General features: G+C 42.4%; 1 protein-coding gene across 1 annotated transcript in view; it reads right to left on the bottom strand.

Annotated features, from left to right (window-relative positions):
- Positions 1 to 13,449, bottom strand: part of LOC125467100 (hepatoma-derived growth factor-related protein 3-like) — a 117,555-nt gene that overhangs the window by 36,763 nt on the left and 67,343 nt on the right. The window contains exons 2-3 of the mRNA XM_048562519.2: positions 11,296 to 11,372; positions 7,465 to 7,603 (exon numbers count right to left, since the gene is read on the bottom strand). Coding sequence (XP_048418476.1) covers positions 7,465 to 7,603; positions 11,296 to 11,372 — 216 coding nt within the window. The remainder of the gene's footprint in view (positions 1 to 7,464; positions 7,604 to 11,295; positions 11,373 to 13,449) is intronic.

Genomic DNA, 13,449 nt, shown 5'->3' with positions numbered 1-13,449 from the left:
GTTTGGCCTGTGAGTGGCAAAAACATCTCAAAGGCAAGACGACTTTGCACTTCACTAGCTCTGTGAAATAAAACTGAGTGGAATGAAATTTTCCAAACAAGGTAGAAAGGAACATGCAATTATTTTCTGAAGAAGGGTCCAGACCCGAAACATCAGCATTCCTGCTCCTCTGATGCTGCTTGGCATGCTTTGTTCATCCAGCATCAGACCGTGTTATCTCAGATTCTCTAGCATCGGCAGTTCCTACTATCTCTATGCATTTATAAAAAGTGTCTTTCCTAACATTAGGACAATTCAAAATGATTTACGCCTGTGAAGTACATTTGCAGATTAGTCACTATTTTATGTAACACAACTTAAGCAAGGCTCCACCACTGCAATGCAATAATGACCAGCTTATCTTAGTAGTAGCTACTGAGGGGCTATATTGGAAATTACATCAACACATATCCACTTGAGGAGGCAGCTAGCACTTTGCATCAAGCACTCTGTCCTTTAAAAGATGGCACCACCCCCAAAGCTGAACTCCATCAGTATACACTCTGAACTGTTAGCGTGGGTTCTGTACTCAAGTCCCCGAAGTATCAAGCAGTATCAGAGGAGCACGAAAGTTTGACGTTTCAGGTTGAGACCCTTCTTCAGAAACGTGAGAGGGGGAAAGGGGATTCTGAAATAAACAGGGAGACGGGGGGAGGCGGTTAGAAGATGGATAAAGGAGAAGATAAGATGAGAGGAGGCAGACAGGTCAAAGAGCTGTCTGACCTATCTTCTCCTTTATCCATCTTCTATCTGCCACCCCACCCCCCAATCTCCCCAATTATTTCAAAATTCCCTTCCCCTGCCCCTTCCCCATTTCTGAAGGGTCTCGACCCGAAACATCTAACTTTCCTGCTTGGCCTGCTGTGTCCATCCAGCTTCACACCGTGTTATCTCAGATTCTCCAGCATCAGCAGTTCCTACTATCTCCACGAAGTATCATTTGAGCGTACTAATTTATTTACTTGCAAATTGAGTACTCCATCAGATGTAATTTTTAGGGACAATGTTTTATAATTTGCTGTTAAATATAAAATTAATCATGTGAAAGAGATTAAGCCATATAGATACTGAAAAAAACTCCATCCCGCTTCCCAAAAGCAATGTCTGTAGCCATCAGCAGACACACAGAGTTCTTGAAATTGAAATATTGTATCAAAAGACTATACTGTCATCAGGCAAAGGAGCATTTTTACAAAGACAACAGGTTTTGAATTTAGCCAATTAATTTACACCAGGCCCTAGATACTAATGACCAATTAAATTTACATCTGATGGTTTGACAAACTCGGACCAATCCTATTGTAAGGAATTAATAGGTCAAAGGTATAAAAGAAGAGGGCATCTGAAAATTGATGTGAGAGCAAACTTCCATCTGTTAAGAAAACAGCTCTCAACAACCATCAGCTCTAAAGAAAGAGAAAACCACTGGCTCTCACAGAAATAACGAAAATCTCAGAGTAAGCACCATCTAAATAAAAGGTACCACAGCACTCTTAGCTAATATTCCTGACAAGGATCTGACAGTGGAAGGCATTCCTGACTGGAGGCCAGTGGAAAAAGCAAAGAACATTGCTGAAAACTTATTCTGGCTGTAATTTTGAGAGATTGAACTTTAATTTTTTTTTTATTAATTTGGTATATACTGGTGGGTCTTATATCTATTGAAACAGCATAGCATTAGAATTTTGTTTTTATTTGGGAGTAGTTAATAGTTAAGGGCGGATTGGTCGGTTTGTTAGCAATTAGCTAACTGTTAGAGTTCGATAAATAAATTGCTACTTATTGATTATGAAGTGAATGCTAGGGATTTCTTTCATTTAATCGCTCCTTTAACAGATTATGAGGAAGGTGAATTGCTGTGGATGTTTCAGTTTCTGCTATTGGCGGGTGGTGGGGGGTGGGGGGTGCGGTTTCGACGACTCCTTTTTAACATTTTGATCCTTTGTTGTAAGCATTATGTTGCAAGCAATTCTCTTAAGGCCGTAACCACAGTAAATGCAAGTAGCCATAAAACCTTTATTAACAATTAATTCACTTGAAAAAAAAAGTGTGCGCGCAATGGAATTATTTGTCTCATTAAAGTGTTCTTGATACTGAAACGTTTGGGATCACTGGTCTAACCAATCTTTTGATCTTGAGGATACAGGAGACTGCGCCAATTTAGGCAAATGGTCACCAAGATTTGTCTCCTCATGGATGAAGAAGTCAGATTGTACAACATTGCCCTCTTGTGCTCTGCCAGTATCTGTGAAAGGTTTTGAAACCTTGAACTTCTACATCTCTGATTCTTTCCCAAGGATCAGCTGTCAACCTCATGGAATGAACTATCAGGAAGCAGCACACCTTTGCAGCTGGCAGGTCACTGATGCCTTTCTTATGATCACTTGGGAATGCATTCAATTTCAAACAGATGAGGTCTTGCAGAGTCAAAGGTGAATGGGATTCATCTCCATTTCTGAACTCCCTCAGTTTGGGGCATCAATTGCACCCATTGAGTCACTAAGGCACTGAGCAGCAAGTCCATGGGTCCTGGCTGATGCCGTTACTTTACTGCCTTCAACAGTCCAGGGTTCTTCAAGCCACCAGCTAAAGGTCATGGAAGGATTCCCAAGAGATAAGAAATATCCTTTGAAGAGAAGATGTATACCCACTTCTTTGTAAGAGCTCAAGATACAGCTTGAGACATACCACAACTGAAGTTATAAGTTCAGAAATCGTGAATTCATGAATCTTAAATTCAGCATCAAGGAAGATATCAAGATTCTGAAAACACGGCTTGCTGACTAGTCCAATTGGTTGGTAACTTACAATACACTCTACCATGGGCTTCCTGCATTGGGGTGGTCTGCCAAACTCTCTCAAACACTGCGCTCCCAAAAGAGGTGTAGACCTAGATGAGGGGTAGGTGCTAGATTAGCACAGTTCATCACAGCAAGAAAAGATCCAGATGCTCTGCAGTCAGGTGGGCAGGGCAAGCTCAAATCAAACCTCTTACCAAGATGGCACTAACACATTGGCACAGCTAATGCAGGCAGGTTTCACACGAACACAACCCATTCACCGGAACTGGAATCTCTTTGATCTGCCCATGAGAATACATTTATTAGACATGCATCTTGAAACGGATTCATTTTTACCTGTGATACCTAGTACACAGCTCTTCACTGGACTCAGTGTTGAAACATTACAATTAGCCGTTACCACTTCTCAGCTCTTTTCCATTGTTGTTATTCAATTACAGAAGTTCACTCATCTGGGACCTTGCCTGAACATTGTCAACGTCATTGATAAAATCACTATGTGTACATTCACTTGTGAATTTAGGCCCAGTGAACGACTCAGCAAAATGACTAACGAGGTGACCTTTGCTCTCTGCCACTTCTACACCGTTCTCCCTTTGACTCCAGAGGCTACTGCTATGGCATCAATGCAGGTTAGTTTGTATCAAAGGAGTCTGGTAACCCCTTAGACAGAGGGTGCGTGGAGGATGACAATGTGGCATCCTCACCCTTTGCCTCAGTCCTTGGATGGTGCTCTGCATTGCTGGAGGGGACCATCAGGTGAAGCAAAAGTTAGCATCCAAACGTCACTGCTGTCAGCACTACTATGCCAGCAGTGTCACAGAATATTCTGTGCAGGGCAACTCGCTGTTCCTGCATCCACTCGGAGTCCTGCTACATGTGGATCTCTGCAACATTGGCTGTTCTCTCAGTGGTGGTGCTCATGTACTTAAAGCTCCGAGTCTCAGGGATGGACATGAGCAGAATATTTTCCTCCATTCTCAGCCCATGACCCTGCACTGCTGCAAGAAACACAGAATAAGGTAAGCATCCTGTGTAAGAGTACAGGCTCCTTGCCTGTGATTTCCCCATGCCTTGTTTTTACGTCCATCTTTTGAAGGGGTTTGCCCACAGCTTTATCTTCCTTTGTCATCTCCTCCCGCTCACAAGTGATGTCCTTCACTTCCGGGATCACTTTCTTATAATTGTGCATGAGGACCAATGAGGTTGTTGAGTCCACGTTAGTGAAGAGTGCTGTTAGTGATGGTGGTACTGGGACTATTGGTTCCAACTTGTCAGGGATCCTTGGTGAGGCTGAAACCACACTGCCAATCTCCTGCTCCACAAACAGCTCTGTCCTGCTCCACAAACAGCTCTGTGGAAGACAAAGGGAGGTGGGGGGTGGGAGATCATCAGAACATAACTGCAACAGCAGATATTTCTGAAGGGCTGAAGCATCCTGATGCAGCCGAGCTTTTGGACAGGGAGGAGTGCACACCATTGATGTAATATCCCTTCACCCTCTCCTCCAGGCATTCTCATCTCTCCATCAAACTTGTAGTGCCATTGCTGCCTCCTCCACAGCAGCCAAGGTGGTGACTCCACTCCAGTGTGCGCTCTATCTCTGGGACTGTGCATCGTTTTCTCCTGCAAGAACGTGTGTGTGAGAGAGAGAGATAAGGTGATGCTGGCCTCTTATTAATATTTGGGTCTTCATACAAATAAGAAGCTGCATGCATTAGTTCAATCAGGGCCAGAGCCTCAGAGGCTTGCTGGCAGGTCAGTTAAGTACACTGGACTCTCACGTTAGGAGCACTGTGCATCTTCTGGCTGCATATGTGCTGAGGGGGTGTGGAAGCTGGAAAGCTCTGCATCACACTGCACATTGACCAGAATGAAAACCCTTTGTGGCCCTTCACCAAACCCTCCAGACAAAGCCGCAGCTACCGACATGTTCTGTCATCTCTAGTCAGCTCTGGTTCATTTGGCTGGGTGCTCTTTTCAAGTCATAGGCTGAGAAAAAATACTTTAATGATCACATACTGTTAACCTCAAGGGCTGGTTCCTGGTACCATTGACCAGAAACTGAAATGGATTGGCCATATACATGCCATAGATACAAGAGCATAGGAATCCTGCAGCAAGTAATTCATCCTCTGACTCCCCAGAGCCTGTCTACCATCCACAAGACACAAGTCAGCAGAGTGATCGAATAATCCCCACTTGCGTGGATGAATGCAGCTCCAAAAACACTCAAGAAACTTGACACCATCCAGGACATACTAGCCCACTTGACTGGCATCACATTCAAAAAACATTCACTCCCTCAACTACTGATGCTCAGTTGCAGCAGTGTGTACCATCTATAACATGTGTGGCAGAAGTTCACCAAGGTTCCTTACACAGTACCTTCCAAATCCATGGCCACTCCCATTTAAAAGGGCAAGGACAGCAGGTACAGGGGAACACCGTCACCTTTGAGTTCTCCTCCAAGATGGACAACATTCTGACTTGGAAATATATTGCTGTTCCTTTGCTGTTGCTGGGTAAAAATCCTGGAAGTCCCTCTCTAACAGCACTGTGGATCAACCTACAGCAAATGGAGTTCACAGTTCAAGAAGGCAGCTCGCAACCACCTTCTCAAGGGCAACTAAGGATGGGCAGTAAATGCCAACCCAACTAGCAACGCCCACACGCTATGAATAAAAATAAAGGAAACCACAGGGCAGCTCTCAAATGCGTGCCATGTCCCTGCCTCTCCTTTTGCTGATTTCTGATTTTCAACGACGTTCAATTTTGCTGTTCCCACATGCCTACCATGATCCTTTTTTTTTTACAATGGACCTACCCTCGCCTCAATCTGGCTACCTTGTATTGATTGCATTTTTTACAATGGGCCTACCCTCGCCTCAATCTGGCTACCTTGTATTGATTGTATTTTTTACAATGGACCTACCCTCGCCTCAATCTGGCTACCTTGTATTGATTGTATTTTTTACAATGGGCCTACCCTCGCCTCAATCTGGCTACCTTGTATTGATTGTATTTTTTACAATGGGCCTACCCTCGCCTCAATCTGGCTACCTTGTATTGATTGTATTTTTTACAATGGGCCTACCCTCGCCTCAATCTGGCTACCTTGTATTGATTGTATTTTTTACAATGGACCTACCCTCGCCTCAATCTGGCTACCTTGTATTGATTGTATTTTTTACAATGGACCTACCCTCGCCTCAATCTGGCTACCTTGTATTGATTGTATTTTTTACAATGGACCTACCCTCGCCTCAATCTGGCTACCTTGTATTGATTGTATTTTTTACAATGGACCTACCCTCGCCTCAATCTGGCTACCTTGTATTGATTGTATTTTTTACAATGGGCCTACCCTCGCCTCAATCTGGCTACCTTGTATTGATTGTATTTTTTACAATGGGCCTACCCTCGCCTCAATCTGGCTACCTTGTATTGATTACCAAACTCACCATCCAATGCTGCTGACTTTGGGGACAACTACAGGTTGTGATCACATTGACCATTCACCCCAAACCTGGTGTGGACCTAGAAATGGTCACCATGTCAGGGGACATGTTTCCAAAGGCGAAAACTGATCCTTGTCAAAAACAAGTGGGGGACTTATGAGGATAGGGCAAGGAGTGGATGATGAAATACTTTATAACTTGCTGTGGTCGCCATACTTCTGGAAACATGATTTTAAAAAAAATCAACTAAGCCAGTGATAATTGATAGATTGAGAACAACGCGTTCTTTCCTTGAGAACTTTGAACACTCAACAAATTCAATTTGGTAACTATGCATATTCAGGATGGACGTTGATAGATTTTTTTTTTGACTGTAAGGGGATTGGCAATACGGGGATATTGAGGGAAGGTGGACTGGAATCAGTTCAGCTGTGATCTTTTTGAATGAGAAAAAAGTATACTCAAATGGAAACACAGAAACAAAGGAGAAGATTTAGACCATGCAGCCTGGTCATTTTAGAATGTGCTGACCGTCCACCACAATGCCATACTCCAAAGCCCCTGATGTAATTAGGAAGCAAAAAATCTCCAAAATTTCCAGAGATTCACTACCCTTTGTGTGTAGACTTTTCTCCTCATCTGAGTTGTAAATGGTTGCCTTTTATTCCGAGGCTGTGTCATCTGGTTCTTGACACCACAAATAAGGGAAACATCTTCTCCACAGTGTTAGGTATCCCTTTAAGAATTTTCTCATTCATGACAGGAACAGATTCAAAGCCAGGTCCTGGAGGCAAGGGAGCACCTAGATTCTCATGCTTGCACCTCTTGACTCCATGCCAATGTGTTACTCAGCTTGATTAACTTAATTTTGAATTTCTTTTGCCATTAGGTTAAGTTTTGGTGTTGTATGTATGGTCATAAAATATATCTCAAATATGGAATATAACCAGTAATTCATAAATATAGGCGTAATAAAAAGCTTGGTTGTGATACATACATGTTCTCAATTCCATGTTGTACTGCCATTGCACTGCACTTCAATGCCAATGATGAATTGACAGCCTTGCTTGAATTTGCTGATAAAGCACTAAATTGCCAATTTTGACTTATCCAAGTATAGTGGCGCATTGTTAAATAGTGGGCCAACCAAAAATAGTCACTACCTGATATCCTGTGAACTTGACTCCAGGATTGTTTTCGATCTCCCACAGACCTTCATTGAAACCTTTTCGCTTGTTAGACTTTCCAAATTTATCTTTATATTCTTTGTAAGGTAAAAGGTCTTTAGGTCCCAGAAAGGCACTGCAACAGAAAATTCAATTGCTGATCTCAAAAGATTTTTTAAACCAACTTCGCAGGTTAAACAAAGGACAAGAGCAAAATACAAAACTACAAAATAACACAGACTAATTCCCTGACTGGTACATCTCAAGGTTCGGATGCTTGTTGGCTAGATAGTTTTTTTTTAAATGAATGTCCCCACGATCACTTAAGGCTTCCCACTGGGCAAGGACTCATCCCAAAGACTGTTCGATTGGAAGGCCGAGAATAATGGGGGAAAAAAAATTCATTTACACAGTGCCTTCAATGTAGATCAAAAGACTTCAGATTTTGCAGAGTTGGAAGGGTAAAATGAACACCAAAGAGGGTTGATATATTAGAAAGGGTGAATGAGCAAATTTTAAAGAGGAGAGACAGTAGGAGAGGCAGAAAACTTCAGGCAGGGGACTCCAGAGGGTAGAATCATGGGGTCAAAGGCGTGACCACCAATGCAGGGTGATGGGGAAGAAGGGATGCACAAGAAACCCGAGGCTGCGAGAGTTAGAGAGGTTGTGCAGGATATGCTAATCAGGTCATCATCCTGTAAGGCTAATAACGCTCAGAAGGACAGGCAAGGAAATGAAACGGTTTTAAAACTCATAGATAAGAGTTTTAAAATTTAAGACATTGCAGGGCTGACATCCAATGTATGTGAATGAAAGAGTGGAAATTGGTGCAGGACTGGATAAGTTGCAGCCGAATTTCAAGTGAGCTGAGATTTACAGAGAGGCAAGGATAGGAACACTTGAATCTGGAGGTGGTAAAATGCATGGCAAAGGGCTTCATGTGGGCTGGGGTTAGTGGGAGGGTGATGTTATCCGTTCTTAAGAATGCATTAACTTATCTATTGGAGAAGCAAATAGAATTTTCTTTTCATTGAGTAAATGGGTGGTCATTACTGTTGGGATGTAAAATGCCGCTACTTTTACAGGCATTATAAAAAAAGTTAAATGGGCTGACGTTTGTGCTAACAGTGAGAGGAGGTCTCAGAATAACATAATACAGCTTGTTCACTAATTCTGTAAAATGCAAACTTCTCAAGACTATATCTAAGTTTTTAATTTCCATTTATCGGCATTAAAAAATTAACTAATTTTAATTACTTATTATAGGATTTATGACTCTAGCATCTTAGATTAAAGATTATTTTAAGTAAAATATTCTCAAGATTTAATCACTTCACTTGTTTAATGATTGATTCAATCACTGAAGATGCTGATGAGTCCTGTGCTCCAGTAGTGATTGCCAAGCTACGAACATTAACAAACAGGCAGACTCCATTCCGCCTTCAGCTGACATTCACATTCTAAGTGCAGGCAAAGAGGGGGACTAAGACTGGAGATCCTGGTCCATTCTTTCCCATTCCTAGATAGCTGGTGAGGAGATTAGTTAAAGACTAATCCTGTCCCTAGTGTGTCAGCCAGGATAGCAAAGCTGTGATGGCCTGAGTGAGTTTGTTTGGCAGTGCATTTTGCATTGGAGGCTTGCAGCCAAATCTCAGTTTTTTACTTAAGCAACATGAGTTAATAAATGAAAAAGTGAAAATCAAACAAGTCTCTACAGAAAAGCTAAAGTTGCACTGTGCATGCTAAGCAGCGAGTTAGCCTAAAATCATTTCCCCTACTTTGGGAGAGCTCATTCATTTCAAACAATTAACATCTTAAGATTGTGGACACAATAACTTCATTCAAATATTCTTTGTCTGTTTTGCATTAAAGTTGCAATGTGATTTATTTAGAGTTTTTCAAGGTTAGGTTTAGGGAGACAGTCCATAGTCTCTGTTGGGAAGATGACTTCTAAATCTTTCTTTTTGCTTTGTCATTAACCAGTGTGCCTTGTTCTTGACTGAAAAAATGTTGATGGCTTTGCTCCATAAACATGAGCTCCTCATACAAAACATGAGCAGGAAACGGGTAGTTTTAGCTGCCGACATTTCATTGTCAGCTTTTCTGCATCTGGAAAGTGATTGCCAACTGTTTCAAGGAGACAGGTTTCACCTTTTGATGGCTAGAAGAGAATTTCAGCAAGCAAGATGTACACATTAGTTTGTTCCATGAACGCAATAACAAAAAAAATCACAAAACATTCTGTACTGACCTCCAACTCTGATCAGTAACAACACTGACATCATTTCCAAAGAAAGGTTTTGTAGAGATTATACTGACGAAAACATTATTTTAAAGAAGTAATAATTATAAACAGGAAATGCTGGGGAACTCACTTTTTGTGAATCAGAGAATGTTAGAGATGGAACAGGTTTTTGAAAGAGAGGCTGGGGGACCTTTCTTTCTGTCTTGTCTTGCCTCTCCTCGCCGACTGAATAAACTCTAGCATTTCCAGGTCTATGTTTGATTTCTAACATGACAATGTTTTGCCCTTTTTATTACCTTAAAGCAACATATTCTTGTTCCCATTGGAGCTTTATCACAGAGAATATATCTTGGGAATTCAGGAAAAGAGCTTCATGATTTTTTCTGTTCATTTATCTTTTATTCAACTTGACTTCATTTTTTAAGTTATTGTTTCATGCCTGGCCTTAAAAATATCAAAGGTAACTTGCCTCTATTGCTCCATTGTGGCATCCAAGAATCAATGAGCCACTCACCTGCCTCTTGCATAAACCTATTAGGCCATTCCAGAGACATGAACATAATCTACTGCACCACCAAGGGAGTACTGCTTTGGAAAAATCGTCTTTTGGATGAGACACTAAACAAAGGCCCCCACATAACCGGTCAGATAGATATAAAAGATTCAATGTCACTATTTTGAAGGTGATTAGTTGATTTCTCCTTGATGATCTGGCCAATGACTATCTCTCACTTAATACCTGTAGTTTAGGGAGATTACTAGGCACAGAGTGCATAGTAAGTGTATGAATGCTTAGGATAGAGCGAGGGACCATTTGCAGGGGAAGGATATCAGTATGGCAGTATGTGTCTGCCTGCCTTGGCAAGCTTTTTCAGTGCCGTAGTGAGTTATGTTTGGAATGGTCTGGTTTGGCTAGTGGATGAGGGGTGTTGGAGCAAGTACAAGATAGGGATCGTGGGTGTCAGATCTTGGATGGATGTAGTTGGGAAGGGTCAACACCGAGTCTGGAGTTCGGTTTACCTGGGAACTACAACTGTATTTGAATCCTTTAATTCTTCTCAGGTAACTATTAAGCTTAAGTTGAGCTGGATCCCTCCAACTTTAAGGGAGATTTTTGGTAGGGTTTACCGATGGGGATTTACCAATTAGAAGCTTCAATTCCCTGGGCAGCTCCCACAGAGTCAGCTGCGATGATACTGCATGGTCCCAAACGGCAACTTTAATCTCTACTGCTCTCTAACAAGTAACCGGTCATTGGAACACCTGCATCATTGAAAGAGCCCAAACAGTTTTTATTCAATCAAGGTATACCTGCACGGTCCACATTCCAGCAATAGTTTCCACTGAGAAAAGAGTTTCATTCAAATCCAGACAGCGTTCAATGAAAATCTCAAACCTCTCACTGTATGTTGTTTGCTTTCATGTTTACAGGCCTATTAAACTTGGTTAGAATTTCTTCAAAGAGAAAGGTTGTCATTCAGATCTATTTGGTCAGATTCATTTTCTCAGTGACAGAATTTTGTCCTGTAACAAAATATACAACACTGACCACTGTCATCTTATTATCTCCAAAGTGTACTTACGTCTCATGAGTTCCAAAGAAGAAAATAGGATATTTATTTGCTGGTGGTTTCACTGCTCCCTCTGGGAGCTCATCGATCTGTCAAACAAGAAAAGAGGATTTAATATAATTAATACCGTCAATTGAAGGTTTCATTGGACAACTTCAGATTTTCAATATCCACATGTTCATGAGCATCAAACAGAAATGAAAAGAGATGATTTACTCTCCACCTCTAGTAGGAATGTAGACAAGGGATTTAAGTTCTAGGGACACAGACGAATTGTGGGACAGGCAGGGTCCTATGCTCCCACCCAAAATAAAAATTTCAGCCCTAGTAGGATGGCTTCTCACAGAGGAGTGATGCTATTTTATACAGCAATGTGGCTCGTTGAAATGACTGGAATGGGCATGCCATTTTAAATCGTGGATCAGACTGTCAAGCCTGTCATAAAAGCTAGCAGTAGAAGACAACAACCTGGTCGTAAGGAGGGCTGTCAGGTTCAGAAGCTGAAAAATAAACTTTTCTTGTGATCTGTGCTCCTCCTTGTCCTTAACCCAGCCATCTCTTACCCCACACTTCACATCCCAGTTATAGATTTTCCCAATCACTGCCGGCCTTCATCCCTTGACTGACCTTCTTGGGGACATTTGCCTTTTGTGCCCAGCCACATCAAACCCCAACATTCCAACCACTCAGACCCCAGGTGGTAATGATACCATTTCTGCTGGCTTCAGACTGGAGTCAGAGTTGGGAAAAGTTAACAATCTCACAGCCTTCAGACTTCTTGATGCCTAACTCTTAATTAATTTGCCAACTGTGGCCTATATGCATTTATATCAACGCTGAGATCTGACAGTGACACAATCCATTGTGTCTAATTTATGTCAGCATTAGTTTAGTATTTTCTTCAGAAAGTGTGTTGTGATTATATTTTCTTCGAACAGAGTCTGGAGTTTTAACCCACCCTCAACAGATGACGTTAAAATTTCAAAGATCTAGAAGCTACCAATTAACAGTTTTAATAGAGATGGGGACCATGCTGTTTAAATGCTAATGAGGCTGCGTGCTTCAATTTTGGTCGGATTTAACAGGAGTGATGTCCAGAGTCTTTTATTCCCCTACCAGTGACGGAAAACCTTGCAGGTGAGTGAGGGTGCAAACAGCAGATTCACGAATAAGGACCTCTCCGTTACTGCCGTTAAGACCAGAACGAGCAAGAATACCTTTCCTGGGATTTTCAAGCCAACCTGTATCCCCTCCTGTGATTGGACAACCCAGAACACAACACCCACTTTTCCTACCTTTCTTTTTGCTCCTGATGGGCAGCCCACCATCATGGGCTTTCTCTTTGCCAGCTGATTCTGAGCCTGGGGAATTTCACGCAGGACATCCACATTCCCTGCATTCCCTGGGTTTTTAGAGCTATATACCCCCTGAGCACATTCTCTCTCACAGCCCTGACCAACACTACTGCATCCCTAGGGATACCTCTCTCTCCTTCCTGGACATCGCTGTCTCAATCTCTGGTGACTGCCTCGAAACTGACATCATTTCAAGCACAACGAATCCCACAGCTACCTGGACTACACCTCCTCTCACCCACCTTCCTGCAAGAATGCAATCCCTTACTCCCAATTACTCTACCTCTGCCCATCTGCGCCCTAGATGGGACGTTCCACTCCCACACATCGTAGGTGTCTTCCTAGTTCAAGGGCTGTAACATATCCCCCCCACCTCTGGTGATTGAAAATGCCCTTAATTGCATCTCTTGCATTTCCTGCACTTCTGCCCTCCTATCCCCTCTCTGCAAAAAAAAACTGAATCCCCTTGTCCTCATTTTACCCCACCAATGTCCGCATCAAAAGTATCATTCTCCACCACTACCGCCACCTACAATCCAACACCATGACCAAAGAGATATCTCCCTCCCCACCCCTATCTGTCTTTCATAGGAACCACTCTCTCTGTGACTCACTCGTCCACTCCACACTCCCCACTAACCCCACAACACCTGGCACCTTTCCCTGCAACTGCAGGAATTACTACACCTCCTCCCTTACCTCCATTCAAGACTAAACAAACCTTCCACATTAGACAGGGGTTCACCTGCACATCTGTCAACGTGGTCTACTGCATCTGCTGCTCCCGATGTAGCCTCCTCTACAGTGAGAC

The sequence above is a fragment of the Stegostoma tigrinum genome, chromosome 33 (genome assembly GCF_030684315.1).
Source record: "Stegostoma tigrinum isolate sSteTig4 chromosome 33, sSteTig4.hap1, whole genome shotgun sequence".
Classification (NCBI taxonomy): domain Eukaryota; kingdom Metazoa; phylum Chordata; class Chondrichthyes; order Orectolobiformes; family Stegostomatidae; genus Stegostoma; species Stegostoma tigrinum.
Note: the sequence above shows the minus strand (reverse complement) of the source record. Positions and strands in the feature narration are given on the sequence as shown.